The sequence below is a fragment of the Heteronotia binoei genome, chromosome 5 (genome assembly GCF_032191835.1).
Source record: "Heteronotia binoei isolate CCM8104 ecotype False Entrance Well chromosome 5, APGP_CSIRO_Hbin_v1, whole genome shotgun sequence".
NCBI classification, from domain to species: domain Eukaryota; kingdom Metazoa; phylum Chordata; class Lepidosauria; order Squamata; family Gekkonidae; genus Heteronotia; species Heteronotia binoei.
Genome location: NC_083227.1, coordinates 37,861,198 through 37,878,611, shown reverse-complemented (window position 1 = coordinate 37,878,611; position 17,414 = coordinate 37,861,198). Strand labels below are relative to the sequence as shown.

General features: G+C 43.1%; 1 protein-coding gene across 1 annotated transcript in view; it reads right to left on the bottom strand.

The window, feature by feature from the left end:
• Positions 1 to 7,634, bottom strand: part of LOC132571959 (killer cell lectin-like receptor subfamily F member 1) — a 28,232-nt gene extending 20,598 nt beyond the window's left edge. Inside the window, exons 1-3 of the mRNA XM_060238752.1 lie at positions 7,556 to 7,634; positions 5,378 to 5,470; positions 1,019 to 1,207 (exon numbers count right to left, since the gene is read on the bottom strand). Coding sequence (XP_060094735.1) covers positions 1,019 to 1,207; positions 5,378 to 5,470; positions 7,556 to 7,634 — 361 coding nt within the window. The remainder of the gene's footprint in view (positions 1 to 1,018; positions 1,208 to 5,377; positions 5,471 to 7,555) is intronic.
• Between the last annotated feature and the right edge of the window lie 9,780 nt (positions 7,635 to 17,414).

The following is a 17,414-nucleotide window of genomic DNA, read 5'->3' as shown; positions in this document are numbered from 1 at the left end:
GATGACTGGGTAAGGCAATGGCAAACCAGCCTGTAAAAAAGTCTGCCAAGGCTTTTTTGGTAGCATTAACTCCTTTGCATAGTAGGCCATGCACCCCTGATGTGGCCAATCCTCCTGGAGCTTATGATAGGCCCTGTACTAAGAGGCCTGTAAGCTCCAGGAGGATTAGCTACATCAGGAGTGTGTGATCTAATATGAAAAGGAGTTCCTGCTACAAAAAAAAGCTGTGAAGTTTGCCAAGAAAATGTTGTGATGTGACATCACCCCCAGTACCGATTTGGTGCTTGCACAGGGGACTACATTTCCCTTTTATTGCCATCACACACATTCCAATTAGGTAACAGGGTTGCCAATCCCCAGGTGGGGGCAGGGGACCCACCAGTTTGGAGGCCCTCCCCCTGCTTCAGGGTCATCAGAAAGCGAGGGTGGGGAGAGGGAAATGTCTGCTGGGCACTCCATTATTCCCTATGGATTCCCATAGGGTATACTGGAGAATTGATCTGTGGGTATCTGGGGCTCTGGAGGAGCTGTTTTTTGAGGTAGAGGCACCAAATTTGCAGCATAGCATCCGGTGCCTCTTCCCAAAATACCCCCCAAGTTTCAAAAAGATTGGGCCAGGTGGTCCAATTCTATGAGCTCCAAAAGAAGGTGCCCATTTATTATTGCCTATGGAAGGAAGGCATTTAAAAGATGTGTGGACCCTTTAAATGTGATGGCCAGAACTCCCTTTGGAATTCAGTTATGCTTGCAACACCCTTACTCCTGGCTCCACCCCCATGTCTCCTGGCTCCACCCCCAAAGTCCCCAGATATTTCTTGAATTGGACTTGGCAACCCTATTAGGTAAAGTTATGGAAAGTTACCACCTGTTGTATTTCAGTGGGGAGACGCAATGAGAAGAGCAGCTCTCAGACCACCAGAGTGGCAGCTTGAGAAATTTTAACGTACAGCAACGGGAACTTCCATTGTACCCTTTCTAGCAGTAAAAGGGGTTTTTTTTGAGCCAGATGCCATCTTACCCGTAAATGGCTCACACAAGTGAGCAACGATATCCTCAGTACAGGTACTGCTTTCCCTTCTCTTTGGACCTTGCAGGATTCTTGTTCCATTCTTGGTGCCATCCGGGTCCACTACAGTTTCTTTACTGAGAAACCAGAAGCCTTGACCAGAAGTGATACGTAAGTTATAAGACTCTATTAATGACAAACCTGGCAGATCCAAAGTAAGGTCACATGACAGTATCCTCATGTCTTTTCCACGTCTTGTCAATCAAATATGCACAGTAAGTTATGTGCTCAGAACCCAATAGCAGATGTGCAGGGGTCAAATCCTTACTGGCACTGTGACACATGGGAAAAGGGATCTGAGGCCTTCCTCCCCTGTCATTCTTCTGACTTGAGATGCCCCAGCGCAGGAGCTATTTGCCCTGCTGGGGAAGCTTACATGTGAGCAGAGAGTTCAGACCACAGTACTGCAGTACTGCTGCTTTACCACTCTGAGCCACGGGGCTGCTACGTGTACTGACACAAAAGTTTTCCCTTCAAAACCTAGGAGGGATGGACAATGACATTCTTAAGCAAGTGGAGAGCCAATGGAACCTTTGCTGCTGTTGCCTTTTAAGGTCAGGGTGAGGGGGGAAAGGAACTGACTGGAAGTTATCTAGCTGAGTATTTGATAATAAAATCTTATTTGCAAAAAGGAGGAAAGTTTTGAATTTGGTGAACCATTAGAAACAACAGGAAAGTACAGAAGATGCAGACTCAAATTCATATGTTCATTTGATCATTTCCCAACCTCTGTCCCACTGCTAGTGTGCAGGCATGAAAATCAGAACGCCAGTGGGTAATAGGGTTGCCAGGTCTGTGTTGGAAAATTCCTGGAGACTTTGGGGGTGGATCTGGGAGAGGGTGGGGTTTGGGGAGGGGCCACAGCGTGGTATGATGCACCCTTCAAAGTGGCCATTTTCTCCAGGGGAGCTGTTCTCTGCCAGTTGAAGATCAGTTGTAAAAGTGGGAGTGAGAGCAGTCACCAAGAGAACAATAAAGATAAAAAATGTGACTTAAATTACTATGCAAATTAAATATTCTTATAAAAATTACAAACACCTTTACTCTAATAAACAAATCTATATGGGGTTTACAACATCTGATTCCTTCAAGAGTTCATCCACACCCAGAGTTTACATAAATCAAAATATAGTCCCATTGGAAGCCTTCAATATCAGCGAATCAGTAAAAGCAGGAGATCTCCAGGCCCCACCTGGAGGCTGGCAACCCTAGTGGGTGGATAATGAAATTCCTGAGCTGACAATGTACATGGAAATCACTAGCTGGGGTTGGTACAGTGATTTCCTGGAACTGTAATATAAATATGGGATTGCTGATGGTACAACAAAAAACCCTTCCCTGAAACAATCCATCCCCTCCCCACCCCCCACCCCCGCTCAAGTTTGAGTGTTTAGCAGGAATGTGGAATGCAATCTTCTGTCTGTTCCTTGGATCCACCAATTTCTGGGGCAATGGCTATTCCCTCTTCCAATCAAATCTTTGTAATGGAGGAGAACTGAGCCCTCCCAGCCAAACACCTTTGGAAATAAGTTGCAGAGGGCAGCCACTCTTCTATGCTCCATCATTTGGGGGTGGGGTGGGGCCCCTTTATGCTTCTACAAGTAGAATAGCTGGGGGCATCTTGTTCAAGGGTCTGTAGAACTGGATGCTTTGGTCCAATACAATTGAAACTTGGGTGGCCTTCAGTAAACAGTCCTCACTCCCTGGCAGTTTTGGTATTATTTGATACAAAAACAGCTGCTTGCCACCCCCCCCCCCAAATCTTCCATAAGCAATAATGGCAAAACTGCCATCCAGCCTCCCCCTCTCCTTTATAGGAATGGAAACTTTCTCCCCACTGAAAATACAATGCCTGGGGGCACCTTGTTTGAGGACCCACAGAATTGGAATCCTTGGTCCAGTGGGAATGATGGAAAAGCTGTCTGGCCCCTTCCTCAGTCCCAGAAATTAAGAGACCACAACAAGGAAACATGGCCAGTAGGAAAATGAAATGAATGCAGGCAGACAAGTGTTTCTTCTTAATGCCTGTAGTGGGTGCCATTCCCTTCCCAAGTAAGAATCAGTGGACAGAAGTGAGCCTGTGCTATAAGAGTTCTGATTCACTTGAAACCTTGGCAGTCTTTAGATTATAAGGAAGAAAAGGCTCTGTGCAAATTTAGTGCCAATATCTTTATAAACAGCTGCCTTAGACCCCAAAGAAAGGTCTGGAACCTGAAAAACTACAGATTTGAATCTGGAGCTGGTAATGTCCTATAAAAACACAAGCAAATATGGAAATAATCCCCCCAAACCTTGGATATGAAAGTTGAATGTTTTTTTTTCTTTGTACACACCATGTCAGTCTTCAGGTGGGACCTGGAGATCCCATGGAATTACAGCTCATTTTCAGACTACTGAGACCATGGAAAAAATGGATGCTTTGGAGGGTGGACTCTATGTCATTGTACCCCACTGAGATCCCTGGCCTCCCCAGGCTCCATCTCCTAAACTCCAGGAGTTTCCCTACCTTGATTTAGCAACACTACCTCTCCTCCTCTGTTGGTGGCTGGAGGGACCTGTCATTCTTATTTCTGAATCAATTGACAGATGAACTGTTTTTTTCAGTGGCAGTCCTGACACTCTTTTAGTATCAGGTTCCAGAAATACCATTGAAGTGATGCGCACAGATAACCAACTATTCAGATACACAGAGGTGGTTCAAGGATTATGAATCAGCTTGGCCGGTGGCTTTAACTTTTTAAATCCATGCACCTGGACTGCTCATTCTGAAAAGGCACCTAAACACCATGCATGGATCCGGTTCCACACAAATATGTCCTTCCCTTAGTTTTCAACACACTTCAACAATTATCATTGTGGTGGGATGAAGAAGCAACCAGCCAAGAATCAACTCTCCAAGGAATATTTTTAGTGGATTTTAATTGGTACCTTTTATTTATGTCATGCAATTTTATTCTGATCTTCCTGCAGCGAAGAGCTCAGGGTGGCCTCCATTGTGCTCCCCCCCTTGAGTTTATGTTCACAACACCCTGTTGCCAAGAGTCACACTCTGGCTGGGCCAAGGTCACCCCAAAAATTTCATGGGAAGACAGGCTCTGAAGCTAGGTCTTCTCAGTCCTAGTCCAACATTCTAACCACTCCACCACATCAGTTCTTGTATTGTCTTTAGAGTTCTGTGAAGCATTTGGGATATAAATAATCCACATCAGCATGCTTCTAATAAATAAGGATCACATGGTAATTTACTAGGATGCTTCAAGTATTCCTGGACTCAAGCATGAGCAATAACAAAAGGCCTTAGAAAACTGAAATTTTGACTCCCAAAAGCTTATACCTGTGGTGGCCAAACTTGCTTAATGTAGGAGCCACATAAATGAATAAATGACAGATGTTTGAGAGTCACAAGACATGAACAAATATTATGCACACATCTTTATTAAAATTCTTAATACATTATTTGCACAGAAAGATAAAATGCATATGCACACACTCTACAAGATGACCATGCTAGGAGATTTTTTAAAAAATAAAACGGAATAACAGTCCCCATAAAACCAGCATAAGAAAGAGTTAGGAAATTATTTTTTTGCACTGGTGGGAGAAGGAAACACACATGTTCCATATAAAACACTGACCACCATTTCCATCATTATGCATCTCTCTTTGCCTTGACACTAAGGTTAGTAAATACAGCTCCTACAAAAGCTATGAAACTAAGGGGAAACACTGCACCGCCCTCTTTAATTCCATCCCCCCTTCCAGTGGCTCCTTCAGCTCTTAACGCTCTGTCCCTGCTCGAGGTCTCCGGGTGACCTCTGTGGTGGAGGAGAAAAGCTTGCAAGCCTGTTTGTTTCCCCCTCCTTCCATGCTTCACACACAGCAGAAATAGTTGCCTACCTATGGGTCAGTGTTCAGAGGCTGTCCGAAGTCCCAATGCTAAGCATGCTTACTTGAGAGTAAGCCTGCATTAAGTTCCTCCTTGACCTCCAGGAGCTGTACAATATATGTGAAAGAGCCGTATGTGACTCCCGAGCCACAGTTTGGCCACCTCTGGCTTATACCCTAAAAATCTTTTTGATCTCTAAGGCCTCTAAGGTGCTACTGAACTCTGATCTAGCTGGCCATATTAGACTTGTCAAAAATACAGTGAAGTAACATTTTCCTATAGTTCTTGATACATTTAACGCAATAAGTGGAAATCTGAATCATATTTCCATTTTTTCAGTGCATGGTTCAAGGAAGTCTAGAGCAACACTCACTATATAACTGAAAAAATGAAACTGTAGAAATAGACAACCTTTAGGTACTTACCAGTGAACCCAATCAAAGCCAGTCCCAGAAAGCCACAGATTGCTCCTAATATCCCTACAGATATTTTGGACTGTTTAGACCATTCGGGAACACCTGCAAAAATTCAAAGTTTTCAGAACAAGTGTAACTGAACACAAAAAACATTTTTTTCACATACTGTTCTTGTTTCCTGCTGTCCTATTTTTGCAAGATTAGCCATAAGATCACCACCAACATGAATCTGTCTACATGAATTAATTTTCAGATCGGGAAATTATTGTTGTAAGTGAACATTTTGGTTCCATTTAATAGCCTCATATCTTTAGACTTTTGTACAGTTGAGCTGACACTGGATAGTGGGCAACTGACTAACAGGCCTTTGAAGATCTGTGGCTACTCCTGTTTGTGTCACGTACCACTTGTGCGCAAAAAGTTGAGGAACAGTTTTGCAGAATGAATATGGTCAGACTAATGAAAATGAATTTTTGTTTTGCAGCTCAGTCACAAAAGGCCATATTAGGGGATGTGGTTGTTGTGGGGAAACTGATGGTATTCTAGGACCTGGCAGTGCCCGTCTTCATTCCTGCTGCCCCTGAACATTTGCAGATTAAGAGAGCATCACAAAAGACACCATAAATCTCCAATACTTTCTCTTCATGGGGAAAGACCTTTTGAAATGTTGCACTGAGGTTTCCTAATGCTTGTGGGGACAAAACTATACATGCAGAAAATAAATATACCAATAGAGCTGATGCATAGGGTTGTCCCAGTGTCTGACACCCCATTTTAATTCTCATATTGGAAATCTACATATTGAATGTTTTCTGGTAGGCTTTCCCACTTAATGTGGGAGCTTTCAAATGCCTTACAACAAAGTACTATATACTAATAAAATACCTATCATTATAATGACTGAATTGCGTGTGGAGGACCTGTACACTACAAAGAACCCTGAGGACCTTTCTAAGCAGAGATACATTATTGGATAATGTGGGATAGATCCTTCTGCTTCAGGAGATTAGCAACTAGGCCATCCAGCAGTGTAGAAAGTGGAAGGCAAGGGGCCTTCGCTATATAACTTTATCCCCAAACATAGCATGTTATTTTCTCCATAGCATAGATTATGTGGAAGAAAGTTAGAGGGCTTCTCTTAGCAAACCCATTGTGGGATTAGACTCACTTCCTGTCCCAGTTATTCCAGCTATTGAATCGTGCCTGCTTCTGTCTGACACAGCCATAAAAATCAATCATGGCGGAGAATTGGGTGCCAATATAGACCTGTGTGTGTGTAGTGCTAACTTCCCCTTTGGAGTGCTGTTTCTTCTATAAAAATTCACCGCCCAGGTTGGAGTTAGCCATGGTATGGAGAAAAGATAGGCACAGTACAGGTAGATGGAAATGGTATGGGGAGGTACAGATATCACCCCCTTCCACAGAGCCACAGCCCCAATCCAGCTTGTTCCCCCTCCCACTGTGGGACAGCTGTTTAGGGCCAAATTACACATCTGGTGTTCCAGTCATAGAATTCCAGCATCACACAACGCTTGACCTTGAGATGGTATTTTAGAAACTGATGCCTATACATCAATCTTGCAAAATAACAGCAATAATTCTTCAGTAAAATATTCTAAAATACACAAAACTACAATTAGAATAGAAATAAATTAGGACAGAAGTAAATACAACAGAATTAAACAAAGATTTCTTTGACTTTCTACTATATTGTTCGGCTTGACAGAGGGAGGTATCTGATGAAGGGAGGTCTGACTCTTCAAGAAGTCAAACCTAACTGCGGACCAACACGGCCACCATCTGAAACTATGTTCATCTGGACCTATCTTTCTAACAAAATGTCCTCAAATGGATGGAAAAAAGGTACCAGACTTTTGCAGGTTTTACAGGAGGGAAATGCTCAAAGATACACTATCACCAAATATCAACCCCCCCATGAAATCTTATTCATAATTTCTGGAACTTGATCACTTAGTAGTAGTAAAATAATCTATTTTGAAAAGCTAAAAATAAAACAAACACACTGAATTGCTGGCAAAAATTGGCCAAAGCATTCCCCACAAAAGAATACTGGCTGGTTATCATTAAAAAGCTCTGTACATATCTATCACTTCATGTTCCTTCCCTCAGAAAAATGCAAACACAAAGCGCAGGTGCTGTGTATTTAAAGCAAGACTCCTGAGATACCTTCAGTCCTCTGAAGCTGTGTGGAGGCTTCATTCCATGATCGGGGCTTTAACACCATGTATCCCTCTTCATCTTCCATGGTCCAAAGTTATGCCTTAAGAGTCTCAAGAAATAATGTTCACTAGATTGCCTATGACATGGGACTAAGGGCTGCAGAGGAAATGCGAGCACCTTTTGCGGAGCCTCAATGTGAAACCACAGGCAATGGTCTTATGAGTGACCTACTGCAGATCAAAATCTGGCATGGCAGGCAAGAAAATAGCAGCAGACTACCTTATCAAACTAACAATGAATTATGGATACCAGAGCTCTCCCAGTTGGAACAGAATTATAAGGTTCTGAACAGAATCTGTGTCTCGCTACACAGTAAGAGAGTAAGAATCTTAGCTGATCTTCTTCGTGATCTCTGTGCTTCACACCCATGGGATGAAGCTTCAGCGCCGATCCCCAATCGGTATAACCCAGGACTGGAATTTTAACACGCCAACATCCCGTGAGCATGCACAAAGCCTCCACCACGCATGCTCCCGGAATGGCGCAGAGATCCCACCAGTTCCTTTTTGACCACCGAGTCGGACAGTCACGTTTCGGCTTCTCCAATCAGTATTTATCTTTCTTGCCCTTACCGGGTATTCTTAGTTAGTTCTAGTTACAGTTCTAGTTGTTGTTTAAAAAAAAATAATTAGTAGATAGTTGGTTTTTCCAACCCTTCGGGGTTCCCTCCCTCTTTTCCCCTGTTTTGTCTATGGAAAAGCGCTGGGGATTTTTCAAGCGCTGCTGTCAGTGCGGGAGTAAATTTCCTCCTCCGGATGCACATTCTCTTTGCCTACTGTGTCTAGGAGAAGGACATAGGGTAGAGTCCTGCCTCCACTGCTCTAAGTTTTTGAGGCAGACCAGGAAGAACAGAGTGGCCAGACTTTTGGCAGCCCTACTTAAGTCGGCCCTGACCCCACAAATGGCAGCTTTGATGTCGACAACGATTACCGCCTCGGCTTCGATACTGATGTCGCCGTCGATGACAAGTCAGCAGACTCAACCTTTTCGCACCGACCACCCCCCCAAGTGCGCGGGCTCGGTGTCGGCTTCCGATTCTTCCCCTCCAGCCAAGAGGACTAAGGGAGAAAGGGAACGCTCCTCACAGGAGCCAAAAAAGCGGAAGGAGAAGCACCAGCATGTAGACCAACGCACTCCTTCTCTGCCGCCGAAGAGGTGGTCGGACCCAACGATCATGCAGCCAATACCACCAAAGCGAATCCTGGCCTCACTGGCACGATCAAAAAGCCTCTCGGGACTGAGCAACATGCAGCCGGTTTCCTTTTCTGGCTCCGAATCCGAGATCGATCTAACACAAGGATCAATCTTGTCGAAGGCTACATCACATGGAGGCATGGACTCCACTTCACCAGTGGAGGTCGACGCCCCGTGATCGAGAGACACATCGACACCGGTTGCTAAACCCAACGAGCGGGAGCAGCCTGATTCCTTTCGTCAGCCAACTCTGCTACCGAACTGGGACCCACAGCCATGGTTGTACCCCTTCGGAGGTTTTCCATACCAGGCACTGTACCCTTGGTATCCTCTGCAGAACCCCAACTGGGACCAGCGATTGGAGGCTTCCCATTGCTCCAGGGTGTCGTATCGATCGGCCCTGAGCAAACCCTCAACCTCGATGCCGGAATCGCAATTGAAGGCCAGTGCTTCCCGGCCTCACACGCCAGAACACACCCCAGAAGTGCTGCATTTGCCCGAATGCTTGGAGGGCAGTGACTCTTCTTCCTTATTGGCACCGGAGTCGGACAATGAACATTGTTCAGAGCAATCTCTGGAGCAACGAACAGCGGAGGATCTTCCCATCTCTCCTTCAGAGGATTTTAAGTCCTATGGGAAGCTTATCAAAAGACTGGCCCAAGCTCTCTCGTTATCTATGGTTTCAGCCCCAGCCTGTGATAGACGACACAGTGTTTGATATTATCCAGAGAGACTCATCTACACCCATAGCCTTACCTGTGACCAAGGTTATACAGCAGGCTATTAAAGAACCATGGGCGAAGCTGGCTTCAACCCCTATCTCCTCTAGGAGATTGGATCACATGTATAGAGTTCAGGAGCAAGGGGCTGAATACTTATTCTGTCATCCTCGCCCCAACTCAGTTGTCATTGCATCTTCATCCAAGGCCAAGAAAACTCATTCTACACCTCCTGACAAGAAGGGTAAGAGACTGGACAATTTTGGCAGGCGCTTTTACTCTGCAGGTGCCTTAGGCATAATGATCTCCAACTACTCAACATGCATGGCCAGGTACCATTACTCCTTATGGGAGCAGCTTGCACCGCTTCTAGCCTCCCTGCTGGACGAGAAACAAGCGTCTGCAAGGAAGCTACAGAAGGAAGAATTGCTTTTGTCAAAGCAGCAACTGACGGCGTCCAAACATATGGTCGATACTGTAGCTAAAACTTTGACATCAGCAGTAATCTTGTGACGTCACTCCTGGCTTCGATCTACGGCACTGCACGTGGACATGAGATTGTGGGTTGAGGATCTTCCATTTCAGGGGGAAGGACTTTTTAGTTCTACCACCGACTCCCTCCTCCAAGAGATGGACAAGAGCATCAAGACATCTAGAAATCTTGGAGTTCCATCTACATCTCGCCCCAATCGACCTTGCCCAAACCCTAGACAATGGTCTAAGAAGCCATATCCTTCCAAGTCACCGGATAGGTCATGGAAACCTCGCACTCCGCAACAGGACAACAAGAGCCTTTATTCAGGGGGCAAAACAAAATTTTCTTCGCCACCCTCACACTCAGCTAAATCTAAGGGCTCTCGAAACCCTAAGCAGGGTCTTTGACTTTGGCCTTCGTACCATCCACCCTTCCCTCCCCTCCTCTGGCCCTACACGCCTCTGCAATTTTCTACCAGCATGGAGACTTATTACCACCAACAAATGGGCCTTGTCAATCATAGGGGAGGGCTACGCGATAGAATTTGTTCAGCTTCCCCCATGTTCAAAATTAGTGATTATTCACCCTACACTGGTCCTGTTGGAAGAAGTTCAGAACCTTTTGGCCAAACAGGCAATAGAACTGGTTCCACCTCCTTTCAAGGGAAAGGGATTCTATTCAAGGTACTTTGCTGTCCCCAAAAAGGACGGTGGGCTCCGCCCAATTATGGACCTGCAGGACTCGAACATCTTCATATCCTATCAGAAATTTCAGATGCTCACGTTGCAGAACATCCTGCCACTGATCAAGGAAGGGGACTGGATGGCCACATTGGATTTGAAGGATGTCTATTTCCACATCGGCATCTGGTCAAGTCAAGGACATTTCTCAGATTTGCTATAGGACCAGACCATTACCAATACAAGGCCTTCCCATTCAGACTCTCTACAGCACCCAGAGTTTTTACAAAGGCGATGGTGGTCGTAGCAGCCCACCTGCGCCTGCAGGGTGTAGTCGTCTTTCCTTATATAGATGATTGGTTGGTCATGGCCAATTCCAAGCCTCAGCTTCTCATCCATCTCAAACTGACCCTCAGTCTACTTCAGGACTTGGGTCTCCAGGTGAATACCAAGAAATCGCACCTGGCGCCTTCAAAAAGAGTGCAGTTCATCGGCGCTGTCCTGGACACCACGCGCCACTTAGCCATCCTTCCAGAGGGCAGAGCATCAGACATTAGTGCTCTGGTCTCTCATCTGCAACTCCAAAAGAGGGGGACATTGCTGCAGATCCAGTGTCTCTTGGGGTTGATGGCAGCCACTACGAATGTTCTCCACTTCGCAAAGTTACACATGAGGATACTACAGCTGTGGTTTCTAAAGCACTTTGGAAAAAAAGCCCACACAGAAAAAAGCCCTTGTGGAAAAATACCATGTAAAGCACCACAGATATTTATCACTGTGGGTAACCATTCGCTTCCATTTTTGAGAATGAACAGGTATTACCTATACTTTATGTTGTTATATTAGGATTAAAATATATCATATTCACATGCAGCAATTTGTGCTGTGATTTTATCAAGTGTAATTAAATAATAATTTTACTAAGATTTCTATATTTGATGGACTGCAGAGGGACCTGGCTTGCCCATGGCTGGCGTGTGAGAGTAGGTGAGGTAGGTAGTGGCCTGGGATGCCAACTCACCTATCGGGTGCCACTATGGGGCCCTTTCCCCCCTTCACTGATCTAGTGGCTGGGTGGTGTGTTGGCGGGGCTCTCCTCCGAACCTGGCTTTGAGGAAAGGCTTGGAGGAGAATGCACCCTGCCCAGCTGCTCTCACCTTGAAAGTGAGAGCAGACAAACGAGGCACGTTTGTCTTCTTTGATCTCAGGAAGTTTTTTTATTTATATTGATTGATATTCTGCCCCCCGCCCCAAACAGTCTCAGGGTGGATCATGCAAGACTCTAAAACATATCAGCATTAAAAAAATAACTGAAACAGCTTCAAACTGCAGATTTTAAAACAGGCAGGACTATTTGTTTATGTGCATAGTACCAAGTAGGCACCTCTGGATCTCTGAGGTCTCTTAGATCTGGGCTGCATAGAGACGGTAAACTTCAGCAGGGTTTGGGGAGCGCAGGGTGTGGGGAAGGACATCAGCAGCATATAATACCATATAGCCTATCCTCCAAACCTGCCATTTTCTCCCCAGAGAACTGATCTCGATAGTCAGGTGTAATTCTGGGAGATCTCTAGGTTCCACCTGGAGGCAGGTCCAGCCTCTGTTTCCTGTGCATGTCTCTCACAGCTTCTGAGGAGTGCTTGGTGCTGGATAACTGTGTCTTTGAGAGGCTGAGTCAGTGATTAAGAATCCCCAAATCCTATAGCAATGCATTTGCTGTAGTTTTGAAAGTGCTACTCAACTTTTCCTCCAATTTCTTCTCTAAGGATTAGCTCACACCATTTTAAATAACAGCAACATGAAAAGCATGAATATGTTCAGAGTTCACATTCCTTGCCAGTGTTCTCCCTGAACTGCATATAGGGCAAAAGGAAATTTTAAAAGACCTCTGACCTGCAAGTCCCCCCCCAATCTCACTTTCCCCCCAAATGTAAATTGGAGCCAAGCAAGTATGTTGGGCCCAAGGGAGGTCTCACAGTCTGACTATAGCTACATTGACAAGTGGGTGGAGCCAGCACAGGGGGAAATTTTTCTGCTTGCCAACATCCCAGGAGAAAAATGCATTTCTTCACAGGATCCATTACCCCATTCATGTCTCTGAAGATCATTATCTCTCCTTCTTGAAAATCTAAAATGGATTGGAAAGCATCATAAACTCAAAGCAGTTTGTCACTATTGCCTGGTCCTGGTTGCACAGGGGAGGCCTGAGGCCCCAAGTAGTGCTGGATTAAACCCTGTAGAGGCTCGGGGGGCGTGGCATGCTCAGCTGAGAGGAAGACGTGTTTTGTTTGAGCTACCGGTAGAATGCTAAAGGGAATTAAGTATTCCTTCTTCTGGTGATAAAAATAACAAAGCCTTGAAGACTTTAATATAAGCTGGTGATAGTTGTGAAGTGGGAGTCTGGAAGTTGGCCAGAGGCTAAAGTTAAAGTTAAAACTAATTGGTGTTGAGAGAAACGGCAATGGCGACCTCGGACTCAGAAGCTGAAAGTGAAGATAAGGTAATGAAACCAAAAGATTTTCAATTAGAAGTTAAGAAGGCAATGGGAGCTGCCAAACACAGCATTATTAACGCAATAACGAAGATAGTGGATGAAAAAATAACTAATTTAGCTGAGGCCGTTGAAGCTATGGCAGAGACTGTGAATAGTGCATGGGAAATGGCGCAGCTAAATGAGAAGAAAATTAACTTGTTGCAAAAACAGTCCAGACAGTTGGAAAAGCAAAATAAATACTTTAAAGATAAACTGATGGACTTGGAAAATCGGGCCAGAAGGTCAAATTTGCGGTTGAAAAATATTCCAGAAACGGAGGATATGGATAATGTGATTAAATGGATGGCTGAAATGCTCCCAGACTTAGAAATTTCAAGGGAAGTTTTGGACCGTATTCATCGAGTTGGGAAGCAGACAGCTGAGTGGAGGTGGCCGAGAGATGTGGTAATGTGCTTTGGAAAATATATATTAAAGGAGCAGGTGCTTAAAGAGCAGGTGCAAGATAAGTTACTGTATAATGATAAAAAAGTGTTGGTTTTTGAAGATTTATCACAGGAAACAATTAACAGGAAGAAAAAGTTAAGAGTGTTTACCAAGGTGCTGCAGGATAAAGGAATGAAATACAGCTGGAGAATGGCACCCTTTGCTCTGAAAATGGTGCATGAAGGAGTAGAGTTGTTTGCAGAAGATCAGAAGCAGATGGAGGAGCTATTTAAACGTGTGGGACTGCAGCTGCCTAAGGATTACAAGCATTTCCCTGACCGGGACTCAGAAGGGGAAAATAGTTTGGAAGAGGAAATGGGGAACACTCAGAAACAGAAGAAGGGGGAAAAAAAGAAGGAGGAAAAAAAGACTTGGGACTTCAGGGAAAGGACTAAGACTAAGAAATGATTAAGGGAAGATGGATTAAGGAAGAAGGAAAGAAGATAGAAGGACCGGAATAGCTCAACATGAACAGTTTTTTTGGTTTTTTTTTAATTGTTGCTGTTGGTCTTTTTGAGTTTACAGTGTGGGAGAGATGTCTTTTTTCTCCCCCCTCCCCAATATGGATGTCAGTGGTAGCTGGATGTCTGATGTGTTTAGTGGTATGATTGGGAAGAAGATGTGTAGATGGTGGCTGATTGGGATGATGTTGGTATGTTTGGATGGTGTGATTGGGGTATGGATGGATGATTGGGATTTAAGGGGTGAATGGGTGGATTATGAATGGAGTAAGAAGGTGAGTGAATGCATATTGGGTAGAATTTTTTATACAAGAGATATGCCACGAGCATTGGCATATTGCATTTCTCTTGGATGGGTAGAATTGGTGATGGAGGGTAGGGGGAGGGTAGATAAGCAACATCACGTGGGGCTGGTTAAGGGTTGTTGGGGTTTAGAATTCCAGGCTGGTAGAGAACAGAAGAGATATGGGGAAGAGCTATGGTTAGGTATAATATGATAAAAAATGTTAATGTTATATGTACAACTCTTAATGTTAGAGGACTAGGAAATCCAGTGAAACGGGCAAGAGTTGGGAGATATATTCAAGAATTAAAAGCAGATGTGCTGTTTTTGCAGGAGGTATATAATGGGGGGGAAAGAGAGATGAATTTCCCTGGATTTGGGAAAGGTAAGAAATTTATTGCTCCAGGCTCCTCGAAGAGCAGAGGGGTGGGAATAGTATTTAATTCTAAAATAGATTTTGTTGCAGATAAGGTAATGAGAGATAAGGATGGAAGGTTTATTTTTGTACAGGGTTATTTGGAGGGAGAGCCGGTGGCTTTAGCTTCTTTGTACCTCCCTAATGTGCATCAGTTGAATGTATTGTATAGATTTTTGCAGAAGTTTGAAAAAATTTCACCCTATACTAAAATAATAGGGGGGGATTTTAATATTGATTTGCAGGGGAAAGGCAATGTTAAAAAAAGAAAGGCAGAGAAATTTAAAAGAGTGTGCGGGAAATTTGGTCTGCTAGAATTATGGATGGAAATGTTTCCTAATGATGATGTGTATTCTTTTTACTCTGCCGTGCATGGAACTTATTCAAGATTGGATGGAATCCTAGTCTCTCAAGAAATGAGGAATTGGGTTAAAGATATGGAGATTGGGATGATTAAGATTACTGATCATGCCCCTGTTTCAGCTTTTTTGCAAATAGGTCATTGTAATAGATCTTATAATTGGAAGTTTAATCCATGGTTAGTGGCAGATGAAGAAAGTAAGTGTAATATTAAAAAAGCAATGGAAAGATATTTTGAGGAGAATAGGAAATCAGATACTTCATTAACAATAATATGGGAAGCAATGAAAGCCACTATTAGAGGTGTGTGTATACAGAATTTGGTGAGATTGAAGAAAGGTAAAGATAGGAAAATTAAAGAAGTAGAAGAAGAACTTAGAGTATTGGAGGAGAAATTTAGGAAATCTAAGAAGGAGGAGGATAAAGAACAAGTAGTTAGGAAAAGGGAAGAGTTGAATGTATTGGATGTTAATAGGACTACGTTAAAATTATGGTATAACAGACAGAAGTATTATGAGTGTGAAGGGAAAGGAGGAAGAATTTTAGCAAATAAAATTAAGAATTTTCAGGTTAGGAAAAATATTAAGGCAATCAGGAACGATATAGGGTTTTTGGAAACTGAACCTAAAATGATACTGGAGAATTTTATAGAATTTTATAATAAATTGTACGCAAACAAAGGGATTAAAAAGGAAGATATAGAAAAATTCTGTGAGGGGTTGGAATTTTTAGAATTAAGTGAAGATAGTAGGAAAGAATTAGATAAGGATATAACGGAAGAAGAAGTTAAGGTGGCTATAGATTCTATGAATATGCAATCTGCACCTGGACTGGATGGTTTTAATGCGGTATTTTATAAGCATTTTAAGGATATATTGGTGCCTCATGTGACTGAATTGTTTCAAGGAATTTTGGATGGATCTCCTACACCGCCTACATGGTTGGAGTCGAGATTGGTGTTAATTCCGAAACCTGGGAAAGATCAGACTTTAAGGGATTCTTATAGGCCAATTTCAATTACCAATATGGATTATCGAATATTTGCAAAGGTTATGGCAATGAGACTTAAAAAATGTATAGCACAATTGATAGGGAAAGAGCAATTTGGGTTTATGCCTCAAAAGTATTTAGTAGAGGCAGTTAGGAAGGTGATGGGTATGGTTTATTTAGCTAAAAATAAGGATTTGCCGCTTACGCTTTTGGCGTTGGATATTTATAAGGCCTTTGATTCTGTGGATTGGACATACATGAAGATCATATTTCAAAAGTATAGGATTGGGGAGAAATTTCAAAATATGATTGAGGCAATATATTCTAAATCTAAGGCGTTGATAGGAGTTGGTGGATCAGTAGAGGGTTATGTTCAGGTAATGAGTGGTACGAAGCAGGGATGCCCTTTATCCCCTATGTTATTTATTTTAGCATTGGAACCGTTAGTGAATAAATTAAAAAAGGACAAAAGAATTATAGGCTTTGAAGTTCCAGGGAAAGGGAAAATAGATGGGAATCTCTTAACAATGTATGCAGATGATATGATGGTGACAATTAAGGATGTGGAGCCTGCAGTGGCACCTTTAAAAAAGATACTACAGGAATTTGAGGAAGTGTCAGGGTTAAAAGTGAATTTTTCAAAATCTTCGATGATGTGTGTTAATGTAAAACCAGGGTTACAATTAGCAGCTTCAAAAATTTTGGGTATTCCCATAGCAAATAAAATGGTGAAATATTTAGGGGTTAATATTCCTAGGAATATTAAAAAAATATTTGAGTATAATTATAAAAGAATTTGGAGTGGAATTCAAGTTAAAATGAGAGACTGGAGGAAGAGGAAAAAGTCAATTAGTACAAGGAATGCTATGGTTAAAATGTTTCTAGTTCCTAGGTTGACTTATTTATTTTATGTATTGCCTTGGCATATACCAGAATATGTACTGAAGAGATGGCAAGGAGATATAGATAGATTTGTTTTTGCATCAAAGAAACCAAGGACAGCTAATAGGTATAGATATTATGGTATTAAAGATGGGGGATGGGGGATTCCCAATATAATTTACTATTATGATGCATATCAATTAAGGCACTTAATGATTTGGTTGGAGGGAGAATTAGGAGAAGAGCTGAACGGGATAGAAAAGGAAAATTTAGAGGTAGTAGGAGGAAAGGAAAGTTTATTTGAGAGAACGAAAAGGAGGAAGAAGATAGGTGATAAATTATCAACCTTTATGGGGCCCAGTAGGGTAT